At 46.6% G+C, this 15,718-nt stretch overlaps 1 protein-coding gene across 1 annotated transcript; it reads left to right on the forward strand.

Moving 5' to 3' along the window:
* On the forward strand, nt 1-10,370 carry LOC148340941 (ras-related protein Rap-2a-like). The gene is made up of 2 exons (XM_088290200.1): nt 1-645; nt 9,273-10,370. Exons 1-2 carry the CDS (start codon nt 332-334, stop codon nt 9,508-9,510), a joined length of 552 nt encoding a protein of 183 aa, XP_088146326.1. The 5' UTR covers nt 1-331; the 3' UTR covers nt 9,511-10,370.
* The last annotated feature ends 5,348 nt before the right edge of the window (nt 10,371-15,718 follow it).

Raw genomic sequence — 15,718 nt, forward strand, 5'->3', positions numbered from 1 at the left:
TTCCCAGCACTGTTTTGTCTTCTCGCGGACAAAAAAAACATTTCCCTTTTCTTCCACTGATCGTCGCTAAGCACGGAGAGGGGGATGAGATATGTCGTTTAGCACATTAGCAAGATGTGCAGCCGACTCGCTTCTAATTATAGCCACTCTTATTTCTGCCTATTGCATTATGGATGCCCGTGAAAGGGGGTTCCTTCCAGATAGCGTGGGAACGTCTCCGTAGAGGCTGAATGCAACATCTCCTCCGCCAGCACCGCATTCGGCGCGTCGTGGCGGCGGCGTGAGCGCACTACTCGAGGTCGGGATGTGTCAGATGTGAAAACGGAGCGCGATGCGGGAGTACAAGGTGGTGGTGCTCGGCAGCGGCGGGGTGGGCAAGTCGGCCCTGACCGTGCAGTTCGTCACCGGAACGTTCATCGAGAAGTACGACCCTACCATCGAAGACTTCTACCGGAAGGAGATCGAGGTGGACTCGTCCCCGTCGGTGCTGGAGATCCTCGACACGGCCGGCACCGAGCAGTTTGCCTCCATGAGGGATCTTTACATCAGGAACGGCCAGGGCTTCATCCTGGTCTACAGTCTGGTCAACCATCAGAGCTTTCAGGACATCAAGCCCATGAGGGACCAGATTATCAGGGTCAAGAGGTGAGATTGCAATTTGAAAGGTGTGTGAGACAGATTGATATATATATATATATATATATATATATATATATATATATATACCCATCTATCCATCCATCCATCGATGAGTATATATATATATATATATATATATATATATATATATATATATATATATATATATATTACTGCCCAAATATAAAGCTAAACAGGACTAAGCAGGTCTGCTTAGTATAATACTTGGATGGGAAACCTGACTAGAGAAAAATGCTGGTAAAAAGATAAATGATTGTACACTATTTTTGCATTGATGAGTCCAGTGACATTTTGTGTTCAAAAGTAGCTGCTGAGCCCTGTGGCTAAACACTCATACATATGACTAACTCTGGATGTGCTTCTGATCACTTAGTTCAGATCATTACTCAACAAATCCACTGAGATCATCCCGCAACCTCACAGCATAGTTGGGCCTTATCTTGGATGGCTTTCATAAAATGACAGGACTGTAAAAAGTCCCTCTGTGACATCATGTGACTGATGAGGCCTCGGAATGCTAAAAGCTCACTGTGATCAATACACTGCAGTTTGGGATGAGGAAGCAATATTACATTACGTCTGTTTGAGGACAAGATTCAGAAAAATGTGCATTTTCCCTGGTTATTTTTGGTGTGAATATGCACGTTAATGATTGTTTTTTTCACAGTAGCGTATTTGTGCCCCGAGATGAAAAAATTAAAGACCCAAGTTTCACGTGTCTCTGAAAGATTATCCTGAGTAATGATCCTGTGTTGTGAGGTGTGTTAAGAGCAATCATTTTTCCAATTCTTAAGACCTTATCCCGTGAGTCGTGACTTGTGACAGTTTACGAGTGTTTGTGTTGGTTGCAAATGTTGTGTTCTCGTCAGGATTAATTCAAAATCGCAAACGTTTGCCAAATATTCTCCAGGTGTTTGCCAGACATTTTCCTCTGGTTTCCCTTGTGACAATAACTATAGCAGATAACTTATGTTTGCTACACTATTCAACAGCATTACCAGGGGCGCTGCCAGGGATTTTGGGACGCGCAGAACGGTCCTGCCCTCCGGCCCGGCCGGACACCCATCTTTGGTGCGGGTGACAGGTGGGGGGGTCCTTGGGGGGGTGACAAATTTTCAAAAATACTTGATTTTGGTTTGATTTTGATTTTAGTCCGGCCCAAATATTGGCCCTCTTGAACCTACTCGCGAAATGGGCAAATGACAAAAATTGCCTCCAAACACGTCAAAAGCGCCACTACCAACTGTCTGGGTATGAAGAGACGTGAGATAGCAGTGCGCATTCAACCGTGCCTGTTTTTGCTTATTCTGACAACACGTAATCCATGCCTCCCGCCTGCTACTGGGGCACATACCATTTCAAGACAGGGCGGGCAATACCACAGAAAGAAAGAACAGAGGGCAAGTCAAACAGTTAACCCACTTCGGCTTGACAAAACACTTACCACCATAAAAAGGTAAGCTGATTTGAATTGTAAATTAACCAGCTAATGATTGTGGTACTGGCGCATGCTGCTGTCTCACGTCTCTTGTTACACAAACAATGATCTTTAAATAAACCTCTGCCGTTAGCATCTCGCGACGCCATGCACGGATGCTATTTTTTGGGGGAAGGTGGGGTTAGATTTAGAACAGGCTCAGGGGGCAACAATTTCAATGAATTAAGCTGGAGGGTCGAGGCCGGAACGGTAACAAGACAGTGGCCGGGGACTGAAAAAAAGGGTCAAGTTTCCAGCACTGGAAATTAATGTACATTCGATTATTTGCTGCAAGACCCTAAATCCTCAAACCATCTATTTTCTTTAAATAACTGATCTTCAAGATTAATTACCAGAAAATTCAAAATTTTAAGACTAAGTAACCTCTTCCATTAAAATGAAATATTAAATTTAATTATGATCTGTGGGGGAACAAATAAAATCACTGCAAACAACACCAAAAACAAAATGGCCAATTGCCTTTTATGATTTATTGTAATTTTATCATCATCAATAGAACAAGAATCAACAGGCTGTTGCTCCAAAACTTTCCATCTCATGAACCACTAACCCACCTTGCCTATGAAAGAACTGGGTGACATATTGTCGACCCTTGGCTTCTTTCTCCTTCCTAAACTTCTTCACTTTCCGTTTTTGCTATCGGACTTCAATTGCATCTTGCCGTGTCCTCCTCCACGCACTGTCTGATACTCGGGAAAGCTGTGTCGGCGGAGTGGGTGGACTGAACCATTTTAAGTAAATGGGGAGGGGGAGGACGTTTCCTAAACAAATACACTTACTGTTGCCACCAATGCATTGTAAATGAAATATATGGGTAATTGTACGTTTATTCCTGAATGTCGTATTATTTTGTCTGGATTATACTTTTATCAGGGGCCCTTCTGGGCCCCTGTTGATCATGGGCCCCTAGAATCCTTCTCCTTTTCCCCCCTTTTCTGCTTTTCTGAGTACTACAAAATGACAAACTCAATATATCGTACTCAATAAACAGTACTGACTGGAGAGTGCTATGTTGGTCTTTCTAAGTATGCTTACACACTACAAGGAGCATAAGGAACACCAAGGCAAATTTTTTTCCTCGTTAAGCGTGAGTTCTCTCTCACATTAAAATTGGTTAAAATGGCCAAATGGTACCACACTAGTAGCGCCACACACCGTGTACTGTGCTTCCAAAATGGATTGAGCTCATTTGCAGTGGTTTGCACTTGAGCATGTGTCATCCAAATTGAAGTTGAATCACCCTTCCATTCTTTGGATGATGAAAAAGCAGCAAGCCATCAAGGCATCACCATCCTCACGTCTGCCTCACCATGTCACATGCAGCTGATGCATCTGTCGAGCGACTTTGCGCAAAATCATAGCAAAGATGGCAGGACACTGTGCACCGTGTTCTGTGTGCCTACCAAGTGGGCATGTGGCCCATGAATAGTTCATGTTTCTATTTCACACAGCTCTGCTCCGCAAGTCTTTTTACACCGTATGAGATGTGACCTTCTATAATCATAACATCTGTCTGGTTAGGCTACACTTTTAATCACTTTCTTCCAAAATGCACTGCATTCTGCGAAAGTCCGTTCGGAATATGAGAATGGAGGGTTGGGTAAAAAAACAAGGGACAAAAGGCTCACTGATGAACTCTGCACACTTGACTGAGATTCCATACAAAAGCTGTGTCAAAATAGTCTAACCCATAACCATAGCCAATTCATTTTTAGCACAGTAAATATGTGCTGTTTGCTAACAAACTTCGGTGGTCATTTTCATGGTAGTTTGTAGCCAAATACTGAATGTGACTTAGAGCTAATCCCTTTTCGAATAGTAAGTTCTATTTCTGGTTTTGTGGTTATCATTACATGTTTTTGTCATCACTGGCATCACAAAAAACATTTTTTGAACAACATTCAACAAATATTAACATAACACATATATCACATACAGTATCTGTGGTGGCAGAGAAAAATTATTATTATTTTTTGGCTTCCCGAATTACACATGTTAAAAACGTGACAAATTTATCTTGGCAAATCCTTACACGTATTTGGTCAACACAGTGGTCAGCCAGTCCATCCACTTCTTGATTGTGACGTGAAACGGAACAATAGCAAAGTAGGAAGTGACCTAGCAGCTGGCATTAGCCGGGCTTTCATTCTGATTGAAATTATGAATGAAGTTCTCTAGTCATCTGTTTACATCCATCGTTTACATGCTCCACCCTCTTAATCATATCAGGTGTGCTACATTTGTGTAACACGCGGAGATCGACGTTGTTCATTCATCTGTTTTTAACACTTCTATTAACACAAATTCGCAGTACTCTAAAACTAATTCTCGCATCGCAGATGAGCTCTGCTCAGTCGCTTCCATTTTACAGTGCGTATACGATGACGTCAATACACATCAAAAACAGCGCATGCGCAAACCGGACGCAACCTGGCTATTCCAATTGAATTGTTCACATGACGCTTATTCGGATTGGCAAAAGGAATATCCCACCCCTATTAATCAGAATAAAATCCCATTCGGATTTGGCCTTTTTATTCCGATTGAGGTATTTATATGAAGCATTTTGTTGATTTGGATCCTTTCTACTAGAAATACATACATAAAAGTGCTGCAACTGGTTGTGTTGACTGCCTCACGACTCATTCACTACAATAAAAATATCAGGAAGAGTTTGCAACCACTCAATAAGATAACAGTCTGCCTAGTTTGTGATAAGAGACTCATGATTGCCACCGGGTCCTCTGTGTTCTCTAAGACCAGTGAGAACAAATTTGACGATTTCGTGCTTGTCATGTGTGGGCCCACAAGGTCCCATGACAGTGATGATAATGACGCGCTAGTGGAGAGCTGGAGTCTGCCTTTGCTGCAGAAAAACAATGTTTTCCCTCTGGCGCAGATGTTCCGACGAGCACCAGATGTATTTTGCAGCTGACAAAGGGCTCAAACGGATTGTCGCAGCAGTTAGCAAGGCGCCCCATGCACGTTCTGTTTGCAGGGTGTCAACATTGCCTTTTGGAGCCTTCAGGAGATCATCCTCCCCGCTGATCCACATTTGTGCTGAGCCAGCCAACAACATGCGGTGAAGTTGCAAGAACTCACTCACCAGAATCTAATGGAATTGAGTTGGGTTTGAAGCCAAAAAGACATCAGGCGTCCATTTGGGAGTCATGTAAACTGGAATGCGGGGCTCTTATGTGGGAAAGAATGTGTGCTGCAGATCTTGCTCGCTCTCACACTAGCCTGCCTGTTGCTCCATTCCACAGAGCACAAGCTCGCATGCACCACCTGATGACGTCCAGCTCCAAACGGTTTCACACAATCGTATCATCTCGGTGCGCATGTGCTGAGTCGGCGGGGGCTAAGCTGCTTCAAAGTCGACTTTTCACGCTGCACTGATGCTGTGTCAAATAGCAGGATGGGAGCGGGAACAGGGTGGAGACCAAAACGACAGATCTCAGGGGGCCCTCTGTTGCGGCCTCAAAGCAGCATTTAGACCTTCAGGCTTTTAGTGTTGGCCATCAGCAAATCTGAGAGCAAGCTGGAGGGTCTCCAGTTAAGTGCTCGTGTTGACACCGTGCTTTTACACACTGAACGTGTTCCTCATATCTGTTCACCAATGATAGACTGATATGATTTTTTTCAGGACCGATACCGATTCGGATTATTAGTAGTCATGGAGTCTGAAAGTTTAAAAAAAGGCAGATGTGATAACCGGCAAAATGCCAAATATCAGCCCTGATAATCAGCCCGGCTGATAATCGGTCTATCACTACTGTTCACCTCTAATGAAGAAACTACAAAGTACTTCTCCGATTTTCTTCATGGCATTTGAAATGTGGTTGAAATTGGCACACCAGGTTTGGTTTGGTGGCCCAATCGCTGACTTTTTATCGCAGGAATTCTGAGTAACACTGAAAGCCAGATTTGTTGAGCACTTGAAGACCTCACACAACTCGAGAAATTGTGTGATTTGTTTGTGTATGTCGTATGTAGCACACACACATTGGCTGCAGCTGCTAATTAGCAGCAGATGCAGACTGCGGCAATGAAGGCCTTCATGCTGGCTTGCTTGCTGCTGCTCTGGGGCTTGTAAAATTGCTATTTAGCACAGCAGGTAGCTTTAATAAGGCTACGTGTGCCCTGAAGATAGAAACGTCCCAACTTTTTTTAATGCCAGTTAAAAACACTGCTTCTCTTTATGTATCTTCCCGGCACAGCAACCTTCAGCGGTAATTATCTACAACTAAAGTTTAAGTCTGCGTCTTTTAATGACAATGCAGGATGTTTGCAGCTTTATATCCAAATAAACAACATGCATGAACACTGGTAGGCTATACGCTCCCTCACATATGAACCACAGAGAAAGGTGCATTTCAAGTGGAAACTTGTTAAATATTGTACACGCTTTACATTGAAGTGTTGTTCGCCACACTGAAAATCCACTTTTGACATACAAACATATTAGCACAATTCAAATCATACCAAAATTACTTGTATTTTAGCTGGACTGAAACAAGAAGTGGATAACGCCGTGAAAAATCAATAACTTTGGTGGTGTGTGGGGACCAGAATGCGAGACTATATACAGAATTTTGAGGTGTGAAAATTAATCAATAACTAATTGATTATCGAATTAAGTGCCAACCATTTTAATAAGCCAGTGACACTGTAGAGCCATTGTTTAACTTTTTGAATTGCCCACATCCTCTGATATTGTCTTCTCAACAATACGTTCTCTGATATTACACCAGAGCTTTGTGTCATGATCTGTCTTTGTTGTTTTTGGTTTAGTATTTAGTTTCATGTTTTTTTTCCTTGCGTTTGGTGTGTCTCGTCATGTTCATTATGTCGACCTGTGTTGGTCTATCCAAGCCCCAGTGTTAATCAATCAGGTCCTTCCAACCCTTTGTGTCTTGTCCAGTTGCTCCTCGTTGTCTCATTAACTTGTTTGTTCCTTGTTTAGTTTCAGTCCTTGCATTGTCCTTGTCAGATGTCCCTGTCAGTGTCCACATCAGTTGCCCTCCTGCCAATCTTGCTTTTGTCAAGTCCTTGTTTTGTTGATCCCTGTAATTTTGTACTTTGGTATTTTGGATTTTACCAGTCCCTTGTTAGCCTTTTTATTTTCAATTAAATACCATTTAAGTTACCCCTGCCTCGCTTCCCTGCGTTTGGGTCCTCTTCCCACTCAACCTCCACGCAAAACCTGACTGCTTTGAGAGAAAAATAAAACAAGTACCGGTCCTTTCCGTATTCGACTGTTGCTTGTTAAATTAGGCAGTGGGTGAACAGCAGATCAATAGATAGATCGATAGACAGACAGACAGACAGAGAGATAGATAGACAGACAGACAGATAGATAGATAGATAGTGGCAATAAAATAACTCATAAAGTAAGTCGAAATGTCAAGCTAGCTGTAACGGAACCATGCGGGCCAACTTCAAAATAAAAGCTGCAGTGCCGTCACCATATAAACTGTTTCCAGAGGCTGAAAAAAAATGGTCTGTCAATATTTTCATTTTAATTTGAGGTACTTGAATTATTGAAGGAGTTGTATGAGTATGACAAAATGCAAAAGAAAACAAGAACAAGAGAGGGTACTGTGGTCTTATGTGAATTTCTGGTACGCCGTAAAAAGTCCCTGGACACTCGAGGCTAAAGTTGAGAAGTGCTGGTAATCCGTACCGCTACGTTCCTAAAGCACTTAATATGATATTTGCAAACACCTGCTTTTACTTTGGTAAACAATGACTGAACCAGTTAACAGAACCAGTTTCACTTGTCTCTCACTCAGAAAACACTCGAGGATGAAAGTGATACCTATTATATATTTGTGGAAGCAGGCACAATTTGGCGAATTAATCGCTGACCCGCCAGTGCATTTCAAAGAGGATATCATGACCATTCCAATTAAATGCCACTTGGTTATGGAAAGCCTATACAGTACTACACAGTTGACAACAAACCCCCGTGAGGCAGAACAGTTTGAGCATGCGTCCCGGTATGGCAACAAACACGTGAAGCTTGCTCTCCACCCGCTCCAACATGAAGAAGCCGGCACTCCCTGTGTCTTTGTAGATATATTTAGAGTTTCTCCTGTGAGACTGTCAGCTTGCATTTGGCCACATTGCACTCTCCTTGTTCACACCCTCACTGCACTCGCAGGTTGGACGACAAGCTTCTCCATGCCACTTTTCCTTCCTTTCTGAAGAAAGCTGCCTTCCCTGCGGCATCTCACAAAAGCAGAGGCAGGAGGTCAGTAATCCATGTACGGCACTAAGGTGGACACGACCTGGAAAAGAGTGTCAGTCAGACAACCGCCGAAAAAAAGATTAAGAGTTGAATTCCTTAAAGAAGTCACTGTTGAGATGTCGTGAAACCCTCGCCTGACTTTTGTGCAGGCATTGTGTGTTTATGCCACACTCAGTTGCAAAATGAGTTGGCCACTTTGTGTTCAGTGCGATTGACTGGCGACGACCAGACACAAGAAACAACCACCCTCACCCGCTCCGCTAAACAGACTGATTTCAAGTGGAAATTTAGTGTGTTGTAATTTATTAAAAAGTGTTAGAGAACTTCAAGAAACCTTAGAACTGTTTTCATTTTGGAAAAATAATGCCATAATATGTCATTGTTAAAGTTTATTTATTTTCCATGATGTGATACTCTATCTGTCGCAGGGTGCATTTTCAGTTATTTAATAACCAGTTATCCATTACTTGTTTCAGCCTGGTCTCTTCATATCAATGGCACAGGAGGAAGGTATCTCGCACGCTTAGAAGAGAGACACGTGTACTGCACAATCGCGATCATTGTTAGATGCCATGAGATGTGCCATTTGCATGCCAAGCAAAGGCATTGTTACAAAGAGGGATTCTTTTGTCGTGACAGTTCTCTAATGGGACCGCCTACAGATATTAGACACCCATGGAGGGCTGCCAGCCCCTTGGGAAGTTGCAGGAGCTGCATTTGTCGCTTTCACCAACTAACAATATGTAGGCCGACACTCACTGCATCACTGAATTTTCCTTGGAGGCATGGGAAGTTCCTGTAAATTAGTTCAAAACAGAGAAAGCTGCCGGTATTACATATGACTTTGTCTTTTCTCTCCAGGTACCAGCAGGTACCAGTGGTGCTGGTGGGAAACAAGGTGGACTTGGAGGACGAGAGGGAGGTGTCACCCGGCGAGGGCCAGGCACTGGCAGAAGACTGGGGCTGCCCCTTTATGGAGACCTCTGCCAAAAGCAAGACTATGGTGGACGAGCTTTTCACTGAGATTGTGCGGCAGATGGATTTTTGCCCACTACCGGACCGCAGAGAGGCATGCTGCCCCGCCTGCAGCATACAGTAGCAGCGTGTTGGCCCACCGTAGGGGCTCAGGGCTGATGGATCCGAAGATGCGGACAAAAGCATGTGAAATCATGCTGATAGATAGTTGGAGGGACTCAAGGAAAAATCTTGCTGTTGGCATTCCTTATTTCCATGTCAGGCACGCACTTAGGCTGAGAGGCATGCTGGGAAATGTAGGAAAGCACCCAAGCAGGATTAATGAGATGAAATCTAATTCCTTGGACACAGGGTGGATTTTCCTTTGAACTCATACCTCTATCAGCCCCCTCCTGGTAAACAGCATATTTCAGGGGCTTTCCCAAAGGCGGCGAAGTGCCAAAACCACCTTAAAAGCCATCAACAAAGAGGATTGGAGCCCTAAATCAATTTGGGAAGCCAAGAAAAAGACAGCAGCAAATATACAATAGCTCTCCTGCTTCCCTTTCGCACTCCTATTGACGGTGCAAAGACTACAGAGCAGATTTCTACACCGATGTCAAGCAACACCACTGTGAAGGTGTCACCCCAGAGGTCGCTCCAACAGTCGGCCCGCCTAACTATGAATGAATGATTAGATGAATGAATGTCTCAGAATAAAAAGCTGCACCTTTTGCGGAGATTTGCTCGGAATAGACCAAATGTCGCAAACATGGATGATGTGTGCATGAAGTCATACTCTCACGCTGACCTCAAGCGAAATCTCACCCAAAGAGACAATGTCAATCATTGTTGAAATGTGCAGACACTTGACACCTTACAGATGATACAAATGCCTTGTATGCCGAACATGATAGTGAAAGTGTATCTTGAATTGCATCAGTTACTGGCTCTCATCAACACTTATTTTCAACCAAAATAAAGAAATCTTTATGCACCAATGTATCATGCTGGTTTGTGTTCCTTGGCTGACTGTGAGCCGGTTGGTCCAAAGAGATGCATGTTAACTGGGGCATACGCATACTGATAATGTGGGAGAATTGCTGCCAGAATACCCCTCAAAATTAGTGAAGGCCAGATATGTGTCTAAAACATTTTCCTCTGTGATTATCCCGGCGTGTGGTATGTTGAAAGTAATCTTCCCTCAGTGATCTGCTCAGAAAACGGTCGGCATTGTAGTGTATTTTCACAAGGTCTAACATATACAACTTATTTTATGGCCATGACGATATTGTTGCTTTTAGGAATACCAAGTCTTGTGCTGGACCTCCCTAATACATGAGTTACAAACTCGAGAGGCATCGGGCCTCAACATTATTTAAGAAGGGTCAGGGATTTGAACAGGGGTCATTGACGCCCCAAGGAAGGTGTTTACAGAAAAGGGGTCTGGCGCCAAGGAGTCGCATCTGCGAGGGGGTCCGTACCTCGCACCCATAGGAGGCTGTTGAAAAGTTCAGTTAAGGGGCAGCAGGATAAGAATGCATATGCAATAAGGGAGAATTAGATATTCATGTCTTTTGTTTGCCTTCCCTATAAGAAGGGAAGGCTCGAGAGGGGGAGACCTTTTTTTCTTTCGGGAACTTCTGACATCAGCTGAGATCAATAAAATCTTTTTCCAACCACCGGTGTGTGTCAGAAGTTTTTTCCATCACCAAGCCAACCTTGCCCGGCGACCTGTCCGGAAGGGAGCTGAGCCAGACCCGCATATCAACAACGAAATTTACCACAGCATTAACACAGATGCTTAATACTTCCAATACCAAATCACTGTGTTTTTGGTCACCACCAAGTTCAGCCGCCAAGCCATGATTGTGACAAAAAACTGAATGATAGCAAATTAGGGAGCGACCTGAAGCTTGCAGATGCAAAAGAGGAGCAATTTAATCAGCTGTGTTCTGTCTATTTCCTCTACAACTACTGTTTCTTCTTGGTAATTGACAACCTTCGGTTTGCACTACGGCACCATGCTGTTTTCTCACAATTCAATTATGGGACTATGTTTCACGACTGATTGTCAGTGGAGAAACGGGCTGTACTTGCAACATCCTTGGCCCTCACTTTACATTTAGCTCCTCCCACCAGAGATCCCGCCAAGGCAACGAGGGGAACAAAAAGAAGAACACATTTTTGGAGTGGGGGGGGGTCCAAAATGGTGGAGTGAGTGCAAGTTTCTTTGGAGCCTCTGCGAAAACATGTGACAATCATTCCTGCATATAATTTTCTTTGTTCAGACTAAAAATTCGGATAATGTTTATTTTATTTTGATAAATGCTAGAGAATTAAGATAATCTGACAAGGATGGCATCCATACATACATTACCTAAGCTGCTTATTCTAATATTTTTTTTTGTAAGGGGCATAAGAGCAATTTTATGTATTTTCCACGAAACTCTGTGGACAGACATAGTTCTTTGGGTGGGAAGCTGGAAAAGAAACAAAGAAAGTTACTTATAACATTGTTAAAATCCATCCATCCATTATCTGCCGCTTATCCGGGGTCGGGTCACAGAGGCAGCAGCTTCCGCAAGGAAGCCCAAACTTCCCTCTCCCCTGGCACGTCTTCTAACGCTTCCAGAGCGATCCCCAGGCGTTCCCCGGCCAGCCGGGAGACTGATGAAATCCATCCTACCATCTATTATCCAAACCACGTCGACGCACAAGTATTGCGGGGATGCTGGAGCCTATCCCAGCTATTTCTGGGCAGTAGGCGGCGTAGACCCTGAATTGGTTGCCATCCAATCATGGGTCACACAAAGACGAACAACCGTCCGCTAAATAAACACACCTCGGGGCGATTCAGAGTGTCTAATAAACCTACCATCCATGTTTTTGGAATGTGGGAGTAAACCGGAGAACCCGGTGGAACAGGGATTGTCAGGATCGCCGGTGGGCGAGGAGGAGGGTGGACCCAAGAGTGCAGGGAAGCCAGGCATAAGGGTAACTTAAAGGGAATTTATTAACTGAGTGAAACAAAGACAAACAACGTGGCAGGGTGCAACAAATAAAGGGCAAACTAAAACATGACTAAACTGGGTCGAGAACGAGGAACAAAGAGAGTGACAAATACTGAGGGACAACGTGAACGAGAGCAAGAACAAGATCGGGAAGCGTCCGTTACAGTCCTGGTATGGAGTAGCAGGAGAATGTTCCGACACAGAGCTGTCGGGATGAGGTGTTCAAATAGTCCGTTAATCAGGGGAGCAGATGGGAATCAGGTGTGTGATCGTTAATGGGGAGCAGGTGCGTGGCTGGTGAGGGCGAGGTGCTGAGGGGAAACGCCCCTACTCGGCTGATCAAAACAAAAACAAAGTGCACATGGCAGGGAGGTGACGAAAACAATAACAAAACCGCATGCTCACGAAAACAATAACAAAAAACCCTGTCATGCCCGACGCGGATCATGACAGTACCCCCCCCTCAAGGGACGGATTTCAGACGTCCCAAAAAAAAAGGACGAAAACAAAGTCCAAGAACGAGGGTGGGCGGAAGGGGTAGGGAGGTGGGACCAAGGCCCGCGAACGAGACCGGTCTGGCGGATGTCCAGGGGGCCAGACCAGCGAGTCCCGACGGGGCCATTCGGGTGGACGTCCGGGAGGCGGGACCAAGGCCCGCGAACTAGGCCGGTCTGGCGGACGTCCGGGCGCACCCGAGACAGGAACGTGGAGCGGCGGCTGGTCGTCGAGCCCCGCCGAGACAGGAACGTGGAGCGGCGGCTGGTCGTCGAGCCCCGCCGAGACAGGAACGTGGAGCGGCGGCTGGTCGTCGAGCCCCGCCGAGACAGGAACGTGGAGCGGCGGCTGGTCGTCGAGCCCCGCCGAGACAGGAACGTGGAGCGGCGGCTGGTCGTCGAGCCCCGCCGAGACAGGAACGTGGAGCGGCGGCTGGTCGTCGAGCCCCGCCGAGACAGGAACGTGGAGCGGCGGCTGGTCGTCGAGCCCCGCCGAGACAGGAACGTGGAGCGGCGGCTGGTCGTCGAGCCCCGCCGAGACAGGAACGTGGAGCGGCGGCTGGTCGTCGAGCCCCGCCGAGACAGGAACGTGGAGCGGCGGCTGGTCGTCGAACCCCGCCGAGACAGGAACGTGGAGCGGCGGCTGGTCGTCGAGCCCCGCCGAGACAGGAACGTGGAGCGGCGGCTGGTCGTCGAGCCCCGCCGAGACAGGAACGTGGAGCGGCGGCTGGTCGTCGAGCCCCGCCGAGACAGGAACGTGGAGCGGCGGCTGGTCGTCGAGCCCCGCCGAGACAGGAACATGGAGCGGCGGCTGGTCGTCGAGCCCCGCCGAGACAGGAACGTGGAGCGGCGGCTGGTCGGGACGGGACGCTGCAGCTGGCGAGGAGCCGGGACGGGACGCTGCAGCTGGCGAGGGGCCGGGACGGGACGCTGCAGCTGGCGAGGGACCAGCTCCGGAGGCTGCAGCTGATGTGGAGGCGGGATGGTCTGTGCAGCTGACGCGGAAGCGAAACGGGGCTCAGCCGCTGACGAGGCACAGGAACTGGAGGCGACATGGATTGCAGCCGCTGACGTGGAGGCGGCTGCGGGCCGAGCGCAGCAGTCGAGCCGGGAGCAGCCGAGACGGGGGGCCTGACCCCTATCAGCCTGCCGCCATAGGGAGTCAGGGGAACGGGAGACATGAGGGACCGTGACTACTGTAGCTGGTGAACGTGAGCGATGAAACGCAAGGGGAACGTGACTAGGTGCGGAGACAGACTGTGGACGTGGTGAACGACGTGGCCGTGATCTACGTGACTTGGGACGAGGTGAACAACGCGAGGTAACGTGGGAGGTGGTCTCAAAAAACTCAAATGACGAAGGTGACAGAAATGGTTGGGGGGGAGGAAGGTGACGGTTCCTAAATAAGACTGCGTTGCGCTGAGCGTCTAGGAGAGCGGAAATATATTCAAAATCATATTCGTGATCCGAATCGACAAAAATGTGAGGGGCAAGGTGCTCAAAATCATACTCGTAACCGGACTTACTTGAATCGTGAGGGGGTGAAAAGGCTTATGCTCAAAAGCATCGTCATAATCGGAATCAATAATCAGGTGAGGGGGTATGACAGGGAGGCCGTCGATTTTAATACCGTGAGACGCGGAGGAAGCAACAGACGAGGTACGGGGCTGGTCGGCAGGCTGATGAGTGTGGTTGTCCGATCGGCGACGACGATGACGTCGCCGAGAGCTTCCCGCAGGGTCCGTAGTTGGTCGGAACATTCTGTCAGGATCGCCGGTGGGCGAGGAGGAGGGTGGACCCAAGAGTGCAGGGAAGCCAGGCATAAGGGTAACTTAAAGGGAATTTATTAACTGAGTGAAACAAAGACAAACAACGTGGCAGGGTGCAACAAATAAAGGGCAAACTAAAACATGACTAAACTGGGTCGAGAACGAGGAACAAAGAGAGTGACAAATACTGAGGGACAACGTGAACGAGAGCACGAACAAGATCGGGAAGCGTCCGTTACAGTCCTGGTATGGAGTAGCAGGAGAATGTTCCGACACAGAGCTGTCGGGATGAGGTGTTCAAATAGTCCGTTAATCAGGGGAGCAGATGGGAATCAGGTGTGTGATCGTTAATGGGGAGCAGGTGCGTGGCTGGTGAGGGCGAGGTGCTGAGGGGAAACGCCCCTACTCGGCTGATCAAAACAAAAACAAAGTGCACATGGCAGGGAGGTGACGAAAACAATAACAAAACCGCATGCTCACGAAAACAATAACAAAAAACCCTGTCATGCCCGACGCGGATCATGACAGGGATAACATGCAAACTCCAAAATAGGTAGGCTGGAACCAAACACTGCACGTCTGAACTGTGAGGCCATCGTTCTAACCAGCCGTTCACCGTACCGCCCACTGAAAAAAATCCTACACGATTGATAGATGTCCATAAGTGTATTTTAGTCCGGCCCACGAATCGGCCCTCGTGCGCGTGATGAATCTAATCACAAAATGGGCAAATGACAAAAATTGCCTCCGACCGCGTCAAAAGCGCCACTACCACTACTGTTTGTGTATGAAGAGACGCGAGAGACGACACTGTGTTCAAGTGTGCCTGTATTTCCTTATTCTGACATCACGTAACCTGCACCTCCCACCTGCTAATGGGGAATATTTATAACATCAATTGTGCGTACTTACTTGCATTGGGCAAGTTCATGGAGAAGATGAAAGACGGAGATGAATAATAAGGAGACAAATAAGCCCATAATAAGACCCTAATACGGTAAGCGGATTTGAATAGTAAATTAGCCAGCTAATAATGTTTAGATAAACCTCTGCCGTTAGCATCTCTCCCGTGGCGG

Source organism: Idiotropiscis lumnitzeri, chromosome 3 (genome assembly GCF_059441095.1).
Source record: "Idiotropiscis lumnitzeri isolate Australia: NSW breed Sydney's pygmy pipehorse chromosome 3, RoL_Ilum_1.0, whole genome shotgun sequence".
NCBI lineage: Eukaryota > Metazoa > Chordata > Actinopteri > Syngnathiformes > Syngnathidae > Idiotropiscis > Idiotropiscis lumnitzeri.